This window comes from Otolemur garnettii, unplaced genomic scaffold, assembly GCF_000181295.1.
Source record: "Otolemur garnettii isolate 467f Iridium unplaced genomic scaffold, OtoGar3 scaffold00046, whole genome shotgun sequence".
Lineage (NCBI taxonomy): Eukaryota > Metazoa > Chordata > Mammalia > Primates > Galagidae > Otolemur > Otolemur garnettii.
Genome location: NW_003852441.1, coordinates 1287303 through 1302088, shown reverse-complemented (window position 1 = coordinate 1302088; position 14786 = coordinate 1287303). Strand labels below are relative to the sequence as shown.

General features: G+C 55.3%; 2 protein-coding genes across 4 annotated transcripts in view; one reads left to right on the top strand and one right to left on the bottom strand.

The window, feature by feature from the left end:
- SLC5A10 (solute carrier family 5 member 10) overlaps nt 1–14786 on the bottom strand; it is a 65642-nt gene that overhangs the window by 25911 nt on the left and 24945 nt on the right. The gene's annotated exons all lie outside the window — the stretch shown is intronic.
- Nucleotides 1–14786, top strand: part of FAM83G (family with sequence similarity 83 member G) — a 31510-nt gene that overhangs the window by 8569 nt on the left and 8155 nt on the right. The window contains exon 2 of the mRNA XM_012805952.2: nt 7960–8127. Coding sequence (XP_012661406.1) covers nt 7960–8127 — 168 coding nt within the window. The remainder of the gene's footprint in view (nt 1–7959; nt 8128–14786) is intronic.

The following is a 14786-nucleotide window of genomic DNA, read 5'->3' as shown; positions in this document are numbered from 1 at the left end:
TATTGGATGGTTTGAAGTTGAGCACAGTTTACTGATGCTCTGCTCATGTTTTCCAGTATCTGTCTGTCTGTCTTTCTTTTTTTTTTTTTTTTTTTTTTGAGACAGAGTCTCACTATATTGCCCTCGGTAGAGTGCTGTGGTGTCAGAGCTCACAGCAACCTCAAACTCTTGGGCTTAAGTGATTCTCTTGCCTCAGCCTCCCAAATAACTGGGACTACAGGTGCCTGCCACAACGCCCAGCCATTTTTGGTTGCAGTTGTCATTGTTTAGCAGGCCTGGGCTGGGCTTGAACCCGCCACCCTCAGTGTATGTGGCCAGCGCCCTACTCACTGAGCAACAAGCACCGAGCCATCCACCATCTCTGTTGCTGTGTCATTTTAGATAACTTCTGTTAATATGTCTTCATGTTCATTGATCTTTTCTTCTATAGTATCTAATCTATTCCACTCTGTGTATTTTTCATCTCTTAAATTTTTTAAATTTACATAAATTTATTTGGCTCACAGTTCTTGAGGGTGGAAAGTCCAAGACTAAAGGGCTATATCTGATAAAGGCCTTCTTGCTGTGTCGTCCCACGGTGGGAGGCATAAATGGGAAGGGGTCCAAATTTATCCTTTTATCAGGAACTCATTCCCAGAGACCTACTCGTTTTGTTTTGTTTTGTTTTGTTTTTTTGCTTCTGGAAACATGCAGAAGATCCTGGAAGCATCCCTGAGAGAGAAGGTGAGTGGAATGGAGTTGCGAAGGAACTGGCCTGGCTTGATCCCAATTTCTCCTTTAGAGACATAGAATCCGGTCTCAAACAGCAGAAGAGAGGGCTTAGCTTTCAAGTTCAAAGATGGCTATTCTTTTCATCTTAAATGGTGCATTTTTCACCTCTTGAGGTTCAGTTTGTTGGCTTAAAAAATGTATCTTCCATGTCTCTTTTTCTTAAAACATATAGAATACACTTATAACTGTTTTCATGTCTTTTGTCTACCAGTTTTAATATCTGTGTCAGTTTTTGGTCAGTTTTGATTGATTTTTTTTCTTATGTGGTTCATATTTTCTTTATGTGTCTGATAATTTTTTTATTAATTATTTTATTTTATTATTATTATTTGAGACAGAGTCTCACTATATTGCCCTTGGTAGAGTGCCATGGCGTGACAGCTCACAGCAACCTCAGACTCTTGGGCTTAAGCGATTCTCTTGCCTCAGCCTCCCAAGTAGCTGGGACTACAGGCGCCCACCACAACACCTGGCTATTTTTTGTTGCAGTCATCATTGTTTAGCTGGCCGGGGCCAGGTTGGAACCCACCAGCCTTGGTGTATGTGGCCGGCGCAGTAACCACTGTGCTACGGGCGCCGAGCCATGTCTTATAATTTTTAATTGGATACCAGACATGGTGAATTTTATGTTGTGGGCTACTGGTAGTTTCTTTGTTTTGTTTTTTACTTTAAACATTTTAGAGCTTTGTTCTGGGATGCAGTTAAATTACTTAGAAACAATTTAATGCTTTTGAGGCTTGTTGTATTAGGCAGGATCAGAGCAGACTTTAGGGTAGGAGTTGGCAAACCGTGGACTACAGGCCAAATTAAGCCAACTGCCTGCTTTTAAAATAATGGAAGACAGACATTCATTTATATACTGTCTGCGGCTGCTCTTATGCTATGACAGCAGATTTGAGGAGCTGTAACAGAGAGCATGTGGCCTGCAGAGCCTAACATATTTATTTTCTGGCCCCTGATGGAGAAAGTTTGCTCATGCCTGGTCTAGGCTCGTTTGCCCACTACTTAGGCAGCATCCTTCTGAGGACTCCTCTGCTGGCCTGTGTGTTAGGAGGGTTCCCACTCTACTCCTGGTCCTGCATGAGCACAGGCCCTTGTCCCAGCTGCTCTTCCCTGTGGCTCTCCCCCAGCCTCAGGAGTTTCCTCCATGCATGCGTTGCTCAGCTGTGAGCAAGGAAGATCCTCTGCAGGTTTCTGGGTTCACTCTGTGTGGCTGTCCCCCCTCTACTGCTCTGTCCTGCAAGTCCTAGCTCCGTACTCTGGGCAAACCTTGTCTCCTCATCACAGGGAGACTGCTGGGGCCCCCAAGTCTCCCTCCCTGTTCTGTAGCCTGGGAGTAATGGGGCTTAACTGGTTTGTACCCCTGCCCCTGGGCATTGCTGGGCTGTGCCATGTTTGTCCACGGCTTCATATTTTTTGTGTGGTGTTTTCATTGCTGAGGCAGGAGGAGGGTGAATTCAGTCTCTGTTATTCCATCATGGCTGGAAGTGGAAGTTGAATCCAAGGTCTTGGTGGCCATTGCCCCGACCTTTAAGAAGGAATGCAGCATTCCTTGTGCCGTGCCTGTGAGCAGTCCTCATAATGCTGCTTACTGCTCCCACAGTGTCTTCCCCATGGCTGATTGGAAGCCAGAGATGGGCAAGCTGTAATCCCTGGCTTTTCTGCCCAGAAGGCACTATGGGTCTGGTGCAGTGCAACTTGGGTCAGTGGGGAGAGGTGGTGGGTACATGTAGCTGCTGTCCGCTGGTCCTATGCTCAGCTGTGTTAATTCACTTTTACCCTCCGACAACCTGTGGGTGGGGATTGTTATTATCCCCATGAAGAAACTAAAGCACCTGCCTATGGTCATGCAACTTCCCTGGAGGAGTTTGCATGGGAGTAAGAGAGGCCAGAGCCCAACTGATGTGCCCACCATCAGAGCCAGAGAATAACAGACCCAGGTATACAAGATTCTCCCCTATGCTCTGCACTTCCCAGGTGGGGAAGATGAGGCCCAGCAAGGCCTGGGGTCTGCCTCTATGTACTATGTCACAGCCACTTCTGGGCTCCAGATTCTGAGTGAGCTGGCAGGGTGTCTGCCCCCCCCCGCTGGTAACTCTGAGGAGAGAGACTGCCCAGCTCTCTCTAAGCTACCTCCAGGATCTCCAAGGCCTGGGCAGGTGAGGTGGTGGGACCTTCCTGGAGGGCTTGTCAAGTGCAAGTCGGAAATTCTCCCCTTACCCAGCCCAAGTCCAGGCCTTAGGGATGCTCTGTTGCCATGGTATCTCCAGAAGTGCAGAAGTGACACATGCTCAACCCAGACAGGCCAGGGCACTGACAGAGGCGCCTGGGGGCAGCATGTGAGCTGCTGTTGGAAGAATGGGCAAGAGTTGTCTGGGAAGAGGCAAAACGGGTAGGCGGGCAGGCAGGAGGACAGCATGTATGGGAGGCAGTGGCTTGAGGCAGGATGTTTTGGGGAGAGGTGCCGTGGGTCAGGGCCTCCCAGGAGAGATGCCACTGCAGAGGTGAGGCCCACACAGCAGGGTCAGAGCAACAGGGCCCATCTTGCCCCCCCTCGTGCCTCCATGAAGACCTGCCCTGCCCATTTGCCCCGTGAGGCGCGCCTGCTACAGAAGTGGATTCTGTGGTCAGGAAGGCCAGAAAACAGCTGTTGTGGGTGTCAAGAGCCACAGGCAGGCGGCACTTCCTCTCCCGGGCCTGTGGCTTGGCAAGATACTCTGGCCACAAAAGTTGGGATCCCTTGGGAGGGATGTCAGTGACAAAAGGCCTTAGACGTCTCATCCACCTTGTTTTTTTTTTGAAACAAGAGTTTCACTTTGTCACCCTCGGTAGAGTGCCATGGCACATAGCTCACAGCAACCTCAAACTCTTGGGCTCAAGCGATCCTCTTGCCTCAGCCTCCCATGTAGGTGGGATTACAGGCATCTGCCACAGTGCCCAGCTACTTTTAGAGATGAGGCCTCCCTCCTGCTCAGGCTGCTCTTGAACTCCTAAATTTAAGTGATCCACCCACCTCAGCCTCCCAGAGTGCTAGGATTACAGACGTGAGCCACTGCACCCGGCCTTGTCCACCTTTCTTGATTTATAGATAAGGAAACTGAGACCTGGAGAGGGGTGGCCTTCACCTGATACCAGGCCTAGAGCCCAGGGCACTGACGCTGAGCCCACTGTGCCCTTGCTCTGGGGGCTCTGGCTGGGCCGAGGGAGGCTACAGAGGGTACACACCCCAGGCTTTCTTGCCTGTGTGGCCTAACTCCTGTCTTTCACCCTTACCACCAACCCAGTAGCTGGTTTGACTGACTTCAGTACCTATCTGTTGAGGAGTGGCAGCCACAACTGAGGACTGCTCCTTTATCCCTCAGACACTGTAACCCTGAATCCCAGCTTGGACTGCTCCAGTCCACCAGGTGATGGCAGTCCTCCTGGCCAGACATCAGGTAACCAAGTGCACCGTCCGTTGCCCTCCCTGCTTCTGGGCCATAGCTTTGGCATCTCTCGTGCAGGGACAGGTGTCCATCTGTTCCAAGAATGTATCAGGGATCCTGAAACCACCAAGGCGTGGCCAGTGGGGGCTGCGAGGAGCCCAGTGACCTTGGCTACACAGAGGATGGTGGAAATTCAAGATATAGGCAGGAGACAGACTGGAGAGGGTTAGGATCCAATCGATTAGGAAGGACATAGCAAGGGATGAGGTATAGGGGGGCCATTCATGAGGTGAAGGCACAGTTGGGGGACTTGCCCAAACTGCACTCCCTCAGAAGAGGCCTGGGCTGGGGCTGAGGCACACTTAATCCCAGGGCTCTCTCCACATCCTGCCTGGGGCCCCCCTTCTGTAGCTTAGCCTACACCTGACCCCCTCACTGCACCCACCCCAGGCACGGCCATCGGCCCACAGCCCTATCCAGGGGTGGGAGCCAGGGAGTCGTCACAGGTGTTCAACTCCCCTAGATTCTGTGGTTGTACCCTCAAGGCCCTGGCCACCCAGCAGAGGCCTCTCCTATCTGTCAAATGGGAGTTGGCTGTGTGGCCTGTATAGGTCCCAGGCTGGTGAAGCCAGGTGCTGCCCATCAGCCCCAGACAACAGGACTTGTGGTGCGGGACACTCATGTGCCTGCCCACTAGCTCTCCCCTTGGCCCACCACTCACATGGACACAGCTGATTTCTGCCTCTCAGAGCTAGGACTCAGGTTGTCTACCCTGTGCCCCGGGTGGTCCTCTGATACACAGCAGTGCAGAGGTGGTTTCAAGGGCAGGGTGGTCCTCTGACACACAGCAGTACAGAGGTAGTCTCTGGTCTCAAGGGCAGCCTCTCCCTCATCTTTTCCATGGCTTTTCCCTGCCAGGACCTCTGAGGGGCATGTGCAGGCCGGGGCCATGGGAGGCACTGGTGCTTTCCTTGTGAGGCCAGCTCCCGGGGTGTTTAAGCTGGATAGAACCATAGGATGAGCCAGGCAGATGGGGAACCAAGGGCCCAGGAGGGCAGTGGCTTGTTTTGGGTGCCCTGATCCCTCAGTCATTCCTGGGCTGAGCCACCTGGCCTGGTAGTGTTGGTGAGAGCTTCCTGAGACCTGCCTCAGGCCAGGCCCTGTGCATCCCTGGACAGGGACTCTGCATCAGATGAGTTCACTGTGTCACAAGTGGCCTGGGCCAGCCAGGCAGATTGGGCCACTCAGTGCCTCTCTGCCTCAGTTTCCTCATCTGTAACATGGGAAAGGCACCATTGCCTCACAGTGTGCCTGGGAGGACTGAATAAGGTGGTGGTTGCCATAGCTCACAGGCCTGGGTTCTAGCCTCGGTCACTGGCTCTGATCTCCGCTTCCCATCTACAAGATGGGAAGGGCCTCTAAGAAAGCTCTGTGGCTGTGTGGACGGGCCAAGCTGGCGGGGGTAGGGGGCAGTTCCTGGGTAGTGCCCTGCACACCCATCCCCAGCTGTCCTCTGACCACCAAGCCTGGAGCGTGGGGAGAGCAGCACTCAGTCATGGGATCTATTGAAGGGGGGTCCTGCCTTAGGGCAGGCCCAAACAGGTCCCACCCACCAGCAGATGGTCCCTGGATCAGGTGCCCAGCCTGGCCAAGGGCAGTGTGGGAAGGCGTGTCTGGGCGCAGTGCGTGTGGTGCAGTCCTGCTGGGGCAGGTTCCTGTCTGCTGCAGTCCAGAACCCTCCAAGGAGCATGCGGGCTGCACCCAGATTAGGCCCCTTTCCAGGGCGGCATGTGAGGCTGTTTTCCTGCCTAGGAGTGGCTTGTCTGAGGGGATCCTGGGGCTGGAGCAGTTTTGGGCTGTGGGACCCCAGGCAAGGAGGTGCCTGCTTCTGCCCCTAAGCCTAGGATCTTATTACCCTGGATTAGGGTGAAATTCATGATGAGCCCACCCAACCCACACCATGTCTCCTCTGCCCTGTCACCCATGCCCTTCCTGAGCAGTCTTTGGCCTTGCTTGGATCTCTTCTGGGCCAGAGAGCTCACTCCCTTTCAAGACCCCTGCCTGACCTTGGGTGGGGTAGGAAGGGGCACTGTCTTCAACTGGTGCTGATACTACCTCCCCTTGGCTTGTGCTGCATTGACTATGTCCACTCCACTGCCCCACATAGCCCTTTGGAGACACAAGAGTTGAAGTGAACCCTAGGCACCTGGGCCACCGTGACTTGTCCCATACTGCCTCTCTGGGTGGACCAGTGTCTGTCAACCCCTGTAAGAGTAAATGTCCAAGGGAAGGGGCTGCACCCATGGCCTGACCTGGGAATGGATCCAGGGCCTGTCCTTACTTGCTTTCTGGCCTCCAGCCAGCCTTATAACTTCACTGACCCTCAGTTTACCCAGTTACACACTGGGCTCTCACCACCGTGGTGTGCTTGCAAGAGGTCAGAGGAGCCGGGCTGAGAAGACCACCTGCAGATTTCAATGTGTGAGGCTTACTGTGGCAAAAAACAGCAAACCGGTGTCACTGATCCCTCCTTTAGGGTAAGACCCTTCACAAGTGCTGCTGTATTCAGGCGAGCATGGTTCTCTTGGGAGATGGAGCCTGTTGTGCTGATGACTAAACTGGGCCCAGAGGATAGGTGTTTTGCTCAGGGTCACACAGTCTGAAGCAGGGTAGGCAGGGAGCCCTCCCCTGCACCGGGGTTTGGGCTTTGGTGCCAGATAAGCAGTGGTGTCAGCAGGGGCCTGAGGCCTAGGAGGAACCCTGGCAGGCCTGCAGGGGCCAGCCCAGTGAGCTCACAATGCAGTGTGCCAACATGTCCCCAGCAGGCTCCAGGCTGTCTCCCGTCACCCTGTGTCTGTGGATTCCTCTTGGTGGGGGTAGCAGCTGAGCTGTGCTCCTTGGCTGGCCTGGGAAGGTCCTGGACTGACTTCTCCTGGCTTGCTGTGTGGCTTAGGCCACATCCCTGGCTGTTCAGATACTTCTTAGACCCAGGACAAGGCAGGGGTGGTGGCGTCTGAGGGCGAGGGGTGGGGCAGCCCAGAGAGCTGGACTTGTGTCTACATCAGCGTCAGGCAGCTGTGACCAGGCACAGTGACTCCTCCTTTGCTGCCCAGTAGATAGGGAGGGAACAGGGTGAGAGAGATAAGGCATGGGGATAACCAGGCCTCCACCACCCTGTGCCTTCACCTTGTGCCTTCACTTCCCAAGTAAAGTCCGCACCCTGACGGCTAGGCTGGTGAGGTGTACCCTGACCTCTGGGGCCCCACCCTGGGCCACATACAGTAGGAAGCCACCTATTGCAGGTGTAGATGTGGTCAGGTGACAGTAAGAGCACACATGTGGGTTTGTGCTCTGTCCAGACCAACAGAAGTGTTTGCAGCAAGGAGACCAGCAAAGGTCTACCCCAGCCCAGAGGTGCAGGGGAGGCCCGGGCAAGTGGCCATGCTGGCTGATGCCCTCTGCCCTGGCTGTGGACATATGTGGTTCCTTTCAGCATCTCCAGGTGTCCTGGGAAGGCAGTGTGTAGCTGGCCCCGGCTTAGGAAGGCACCGACACAGGGACTCCAGGCTGGGCCAGAGTTGGGGAACAGCTAAACTTCAGGGCCAGAAGGCCCCCTAGCCCCTCACTTCTAGCTGCTGGGCATGGGGCTAGGTTGGGTACGCGCCAGAGGGTGATGGTATGGGAGGGCTGTGTATCCTGTTGGGATACTGTGTCCCCATGGCTGTGCTGTCTGATAGGTCCCAGTCTCTCTTCCTCCTTGTAGGTGATAGCTGTGGTCATGGACATGTTCACTGATGTGGACATCTTCAAGGACCTGTTGGACGCTGGCTTTAAGAGGAAGGTGGCTGTGTACATCATCGTGGACCAGAATAATATCAAGCACTTCTTGCACATGTGTGGGCGGGCCCGCATGCACCTGGGGCATCTCAAGGTGAGTGGGCTTCCTGCTTGTGTTGGCTGGAGGGCAAGGGTCATTCAGTCAGTTAACAAACATGTGGGAGCCCTGTGCCAGACACACAGAGTTCAATAATCCTGGAGTTGCTGGCTTGAATGCCCTGAAGGACAGGAGACTCACTAACTCTAATGGGCAGAGATAAGGTAAACATTGATGCAGTGCCTGCCGACCAGGTGCTCACTCCAGGTGCTGCATCACACGGTGCTGGCTTCCTGTGCTCACACACCTCTGCTGACAAGGTGCTTTGTACCTCCTCAGGCAGCGCCAACTCCTGGGAAGTCCTTTCTTGGATTAAGCCAAAATCTGTCTCCTTTGAATGTCCACCTGCTGATTTTAGCATCTAGTTCAGACGCTGAGGTCAGGGAATGCTTCCTTGATGACTGCAGAGTTGAGATGGATGTGAAGTGCAAGAGCAGAGTGTAAAGGACCTTCGGGGTAGGAGACACCAGGGAGCAGAAGTGGGGAGGAGAAGGCTGCCGGTGGGGTTGGGGTACCCTGGGTTTCTCAACACTGCTTTGCTGTGTATCCTGTGCATGTCACATCCACTCTATCCAGAATTGCACTGGGCCAGTAGAGGAGCAGATAAGCCAGTGTGGCCATGCCCAAGTACCTAGATACCGGGGCATGTGGCACCTTGTGTAGGGGCAGGGAGCCCTCCTTCCACCAGCTACCACTTGGCACCTGCCATGCAGAGCATCTCCTAAGTACAGCTCCGCTTGCATGGTGAACTAGTAGTTGTACAGGGTTAAGATGTGCAGCCAGGCCTGGGCACTCCACAGCCTTCACTCCCTTCACCTGTGTAACACTCCAGTGGGACAGGGCAGGGTCACCATTTTGCATGTGAAGAAGTGGAGCCACATACCCAGGTGTCACTGCTAAGGGGGATGGGGTCACGCCTAATGTCTGACATGTCAGAATTCTTTGAGCTTCAGGCTCCCAACAAAGATCCCAGGACAAGGGGCAACACCAGTCTGGTTAAGGAAGGGCTGGGCACTGTGCTGTTGTCGTCATTTTTCACACATCCACCCGCCTGAGTTCTTTCCAGTGGGTGGGAGCAGTCCAAGGCCAGTCTCTAGCTCTTGGGACATTTTTATATGGTCTCCCTGGTCGGCTGACCCAAAGCCCAATGCCTGCCCACCTCACTACCTGACCTGTAATTAGCACTGGGGATCCACTCTGGTGGCTGATAGCTCATGCCCAAGAGATCCACTATGTGACTACTTTTGAAATGTAACCACAGGGACAGCACCTGTGGTTCAGTGGGCAGGGTGCCGGCCCCATATACTGAAGGTAGCGGGTTCAAACCTGGCCCCGACCAAACTGAACAAAAAAAAATAGCCAGGTGTTATGGCAGGTACCTGTATACTTGGGAGGCTGAGGCAAGGGAATCACCTAAGCCCAGGAGTTGAAGGTTGCTGTGAGCTGTGTGATGCCATGGCACTCTACTGTGGGCAATAAAGTGAAACTCTGTCTCTACAAAAAAAAACAAAGTGACCACAGAAGCCCTGGGCCTATGGCAGCAGATCAGGAGCCCTCAGGGCTGTCTGTCCAGTCCCCTCCCTGCCTGGGGTCCGCCACCACCATGCACCTGCCACACGTCCTCAGTGTGAAGACTTAGAGGCAGAGTGGGCCTGTTGAGGCTGAGTGGGGACCCTAGGCTGGCACTGGCTGTTCCTGAGGCCTTACTGCTTGCCCAGTGTTCTGAGGCTCCTCAAAAGACAGGCCCTGGCTTCTCTCTGCTTGGAGTTTTCTGAGCTCCCAGGAAGTGGGAGGTGGGTTGGACAGGGTGGGGGTGGCTACAGGCTCCTTCCCCATGGCTTGGTGGCAGCCTGAGGCCATCCGGATTAAGGCTCCCCCAAGACAGATGGAGAAACTGAGGTTGGAGGGAGGCCATGACTTGCCTAAAGCCATCCCTACCAAGTTAGGGACTGAACCTAAAAGCCAGTAGTGAGAATTCAGCTCTGATGAGGAGGGTGCAGACCCCTGGTGTGGACATCCTGGGCTGAGGCCACCCCTACCAGTGCAGAATGCCCCAATATTGCCCACCAGCATCCTGCCTGCCGACCCACTGTGGGACTTGGCCATGGGGTTCCCCTCTCTAGGCCTCCAGTGCCATGTGGCCATGTGGAGGCCTCGTGGTTATGTTTGAGAATGAAATGAAAGGAGATGATGGCTGAAAAGTGCTCTACACCCCAGACCCTGGGTTGTGGCAGGAGGTTGGAGTGAGGCCTTCCCCACTCCACCCCAGCCCTTTGTCTGACCCATGACAACTTGAGCAGAGAAAGGGCAACTCTCACTGCTGGTCCCTGGCCCAGCCTGCCTTACCTGGCTGCCTCCCTCTCTGGGGAAGGTGGCTGGGTCTGCAGGGAGACATACCCAGGAGCCAGACTTTCATGGGAAAGTGTGACCTGGCACCTCATTTTCACTGCTGAGACTGTCCCCTCTGCAGCCCTGGTAGCCCTGGGCAGGTAGCCAAAGGCTCCTGTGGGCCCAGCCCTGGCGAAGTGTCACCTTGTTGAGGGCCTGCCTGCCTGACCTACCTCCCTGCCCGTGGGGTGGCTGAGCCCAGACCTGTCTTGGGAGCACTTCCTCTGCCATTAATTCCTGGGCCCGCCCTTGGCCACCTGCCCCCCGGCTCAGCTCTGCGCCAACCTGCCCTAGATCCTTTGAGTCCAGGTGCAGATTGTGCCTGGCAGGGTCATCCTTGTGATCACAGAGGTGTCGGGTGCCAGTCCATAGGCAATACCATGAGCCAAGCCCTTGCCCAGCTCTGCCACCTGAATGGTGGGCTAGGGCAGAGTTGCTGAATCTTTCTGGGCCTCTGTTGTCTTGTCTGGAAAATGGGAATATCCTTATTTACTTGTCTGGGCTGCTGTGACTAAAGACCACATGTAGGAGGGCTCCCTTCCCATCCTGACTTTGGTTGGGTCAGGGCATGGCCCCCCTAAAACCCAGCCAAGTGGCTTCCTTTTCCCTCTGCACTGATGCCTGCTAGGGCCCACCTTCACTCGGCGCCTACCCCCAGGCTTTGTGACCACACCAGCACATCTGGGAAACGGCAGCTGTGTTGCCTAGGCTGAGCACTCCTGGTCCCCAGGTGAGATAGGAGCAGCGTGCATCAGCATCCCCCTAGGTGCAAAACTCCCAGCCGTCCCCAGCACCTACAGGCTCTGTTGGCCCCAGATGGTCCTTCAGGCAGGAGTGTGGGAATGATCACCCCAAATTAAAGATGGGGAGAAGATCTTGGGAAGAGACCCTAGCCTTTCGTTCTGCTCCCCAGGGCCACAGGGCCAGGCTGCATAACTTGCTGCATTTGGGTGGGTAATGCCCCTGAGCCAGCAGGAGCTAGGCCAGGCCTCAGGGCTCACAGCTTCAGACCAAACAGGAACTGTGAGGTACCTGTGATCTGAAAAGCTAGTCAGCTTTGTGTAACCAAATAGGAAAACCCAGCAGCCCCTGGGACAAGCCGGGCCTATTTTTGATGAACAAAGAAACATTAGCTGGGATGGCTGCAGGAAGGCACTTGGTGAGGATGTGAGGACCAGTGGCAGCTTGGCTCTCATGCCAGACCGACTGACCCAGCCCTTGGGGTCAGGGCTTCCTGACCCAGGGCTTCCTCCCCTTCCTGGGGACACCTGGGTTCTGCTCTCTGGTCTGGGCTCAGGGTATAGGGAGGATTCACAGCCAGGCGGTTCACCTGCCAGGGACATTTGGCAATGTCTAGTGACATTTTTAATTGTCATGGCTTGGGAGATTACTCTCACCATCTAGTGGGTAGAAGCCAAGAATGTTGTTAAAAATCCTTCAATGCATGGGACGGGTCCCACAGCAAAGAATGACCTCACCCACATTCTCAGTCATGCCATGGCTGAGCAACCCTGTCCCTGGGGAAGAGCCAGGAGCCCCTCAGACAGGAAGGGACCTGGAGCCAGGCTGACTCAGTCCTGCCCCGTCCCTACCACCAGGCCCCCATCACATACCTTGGGCCAAAGGCAGTTCTCAAATGCCTCCCTACACTGGCTTCACAACAGCCAGGGAAGGCAGAGAGTGTCCCTCCCCATACTTCACAGAATGAGAGCCCTTTAGAAGAGAGCAGAGGCTGGTTACGGCTCAGAGTGTCAGGGAACTGGGCTCCTGCCTCCTATGTCCAGTTCTGTCCCCTATGTTCCTCACTCCTGGCCTGGCCTGACCTCACTGTTCAGCTCAGGCCTGATCGCGGTGCCTCCTGCTGCTCCTCCAGCCTAGGAGATGCCTGCAGGTCTGGGGGGAGGGTAGGCAGTGAAGGAGCCACCAAGGTGCAGCTGGAGCCCTTGGGTCTGGGCTGGGCTGGCTGACTGGGGAAACGTGGGCAAGTCACTTCCTCTCCAGGTCCTCCTGACCTCCTTTAGGGGCTGCATCACTCCAGACATTTTCTGGTTCTCCACAGTCTGCTGTGCCACCTGAGCTCATGGGATGCCACTGAGGACCAGGTTTCTGTCCTGAGTGGGCCCTTCCTACACGTGGCTTGAGTAGTCCTCAGAACAGCCCTATAGCCCAAGGTGGATAGGCCCATTTCACAGATGAGAAAACTGAGGTACGGAAAAGTCTAATTGGCATCCATTTGGCAGCAGGACTGGAGCCATGTTGAAGCTCAAGAATACCTAGACCCACCCTGCTCCAGGGGGTGCTGGGCTCAGTCCTCTCTGCCCCCCACTGACCCAGCCTAGGTGCAGTGGGCTTAGTACAGAATTGAATCATGTGTCCTTGAGCACAGGAGGCCTGGGGTTTGGGGCCCAGTGCCACAATTTGCCCTTGTCCTGATGCCCAGGCCCCGCCCACACACGTGGGGTAGAAGCACCCCCGAGAACAGATGAGGCACCATCCAGGGCGCTCCCTGCTCTGGCCTGCCTTGATATCCTTCTTTTACATATGAGGAAACTGGGGGCCTAGAGGGTCCAAGGACTTGCCCAGGGCACTCCACTTGGGCCAGCATGGGTATCCCTCCACCCCATCTGCCTGTCCTCTACTGGGGGAGCACCAGAAGGTCAGAGACAATTTGACTTTTTGGGCTCCTCTTCCTCTGCTCTCGAGAACCTGAGCTCCTGAGACATTACCTCACCTGGGCCTGGCCCCACCCAGGAACAAGCCGGAGAGCAGGCCATGATACGGAGGGCGGGGGCCCTGCCACAAGCACCCACCTGCTCCCAAGCCCCAGGGTGGGATGGGTCTAAGAGTTCCCCAGTGTGCAGTCAGGGAGACTAAGGCCCAGAATGGTCCAGAGACCAACTTAGGGTCACGCAGAGGGCCTGTGGAGGCCAAAGAGCTTAGCTATGGGCAGGCTCAGGTGACAGGGCGGGCTCATGCTCCTTCCAAGAGCTCTGTCCGTCTCATCCTAAGCATGCTGTGTGTTGGGCACAGTCATAGCACTGACTGTCCTGGGCCCTGGCCAGCTTCCTGCTGTGCCAGCAGGGTGCAGACAAGCAGCCCACAGAGAGCAGAGGCCCACCTGCCTCCTGGACTGGCACCCACGACAAGGCAGCTGTTCATTCCATGGTGGGTGCGTGTAAGTAGTCACCTAGGGACACACCTGCTGGCCTCTTTGGGGGCTCTCCTGGGCATTCCAGCCATAGAGGTCTAAGACAGAAAGGATGGCCAGGCAGGGTCTGGTGGGTGGTGGGAGGTCCCTTCACCCATAGCAGCCTCTTCCTGTTCTCTGCCTCCTACCTCCCCTTATCTCATACACTGAGAGAACCATTCTTGAGACACAGATCTAGCCCCCTCATGCTGCTCTTAGCCCTCCCTCAGCTCTGTACTGTGTCCTACTGTCTCTGGAGCCACGCCCAGGCCATCTAGCAGGTGCGGGTCCTCAGTAGCCACCACCCAGCTCGTTCTGCAGGCTCCATCGCCCACCCTAGGTACTTTTGTGTGCCAGGCCTTTGTGTCCCTTGCCTGGAACGTTCACACTCCTCCCACACTGACCCACGCTATCCTTTCCCGGGAGCCTCCCGGCCAGCCCCTGTACCTGGGGCGGTTTCTCTGTGGTTGGGGCATTCCCAGTTGTTTTTGTTTACTCATCTGCTTCCCTCTTGCCTCCAAGGTGGGATCCTGGTCACAGTCGTGTCTATGTGACAGTTGGGGACTTGGGCAGGGGTTGATGAACAAGTGGGCAGTTGAAAACTGGGCCCAGTGAGTGGGCGAGGGGAACTCGAGATAAGTCACAGCTCAGTCTGACAAAGAACACGTCACAGCTGAGAACCCAAAGCTGGCACAGAACGAGTGAGACTCCATCACAGTAGGCATGCACACAGCCCGTGAAAATGCTATTGAGGGGGTTCCTGCCCCCGGCAGGTGTCGGAATCCCTGGGGCTTGTGGGTTAAAGTTAGGGTTAGGGTTTTAACTGAAAATCTCTGCTTGACCACAGGCCTTCTGAGTCAGACCCTGAGGGACCCAGGAGCCTGCGTTTCTAACACAGTGCTGACAACACTGGGGGCCAAATGAGCCCCAGGTCTCCTTCCCACTGGAGGTTCTTTTAATACTTCAGGGTGCCCTCTGCTTTCCCTCAGCAGCTAGATCTCAGCCAGGCTTGCCTGCCCTTCCTGGAGTCTGCCAGCCTCCACTCTGCTGTGCTCTTACGTGCCTGGGAGAGCCCTGTCCT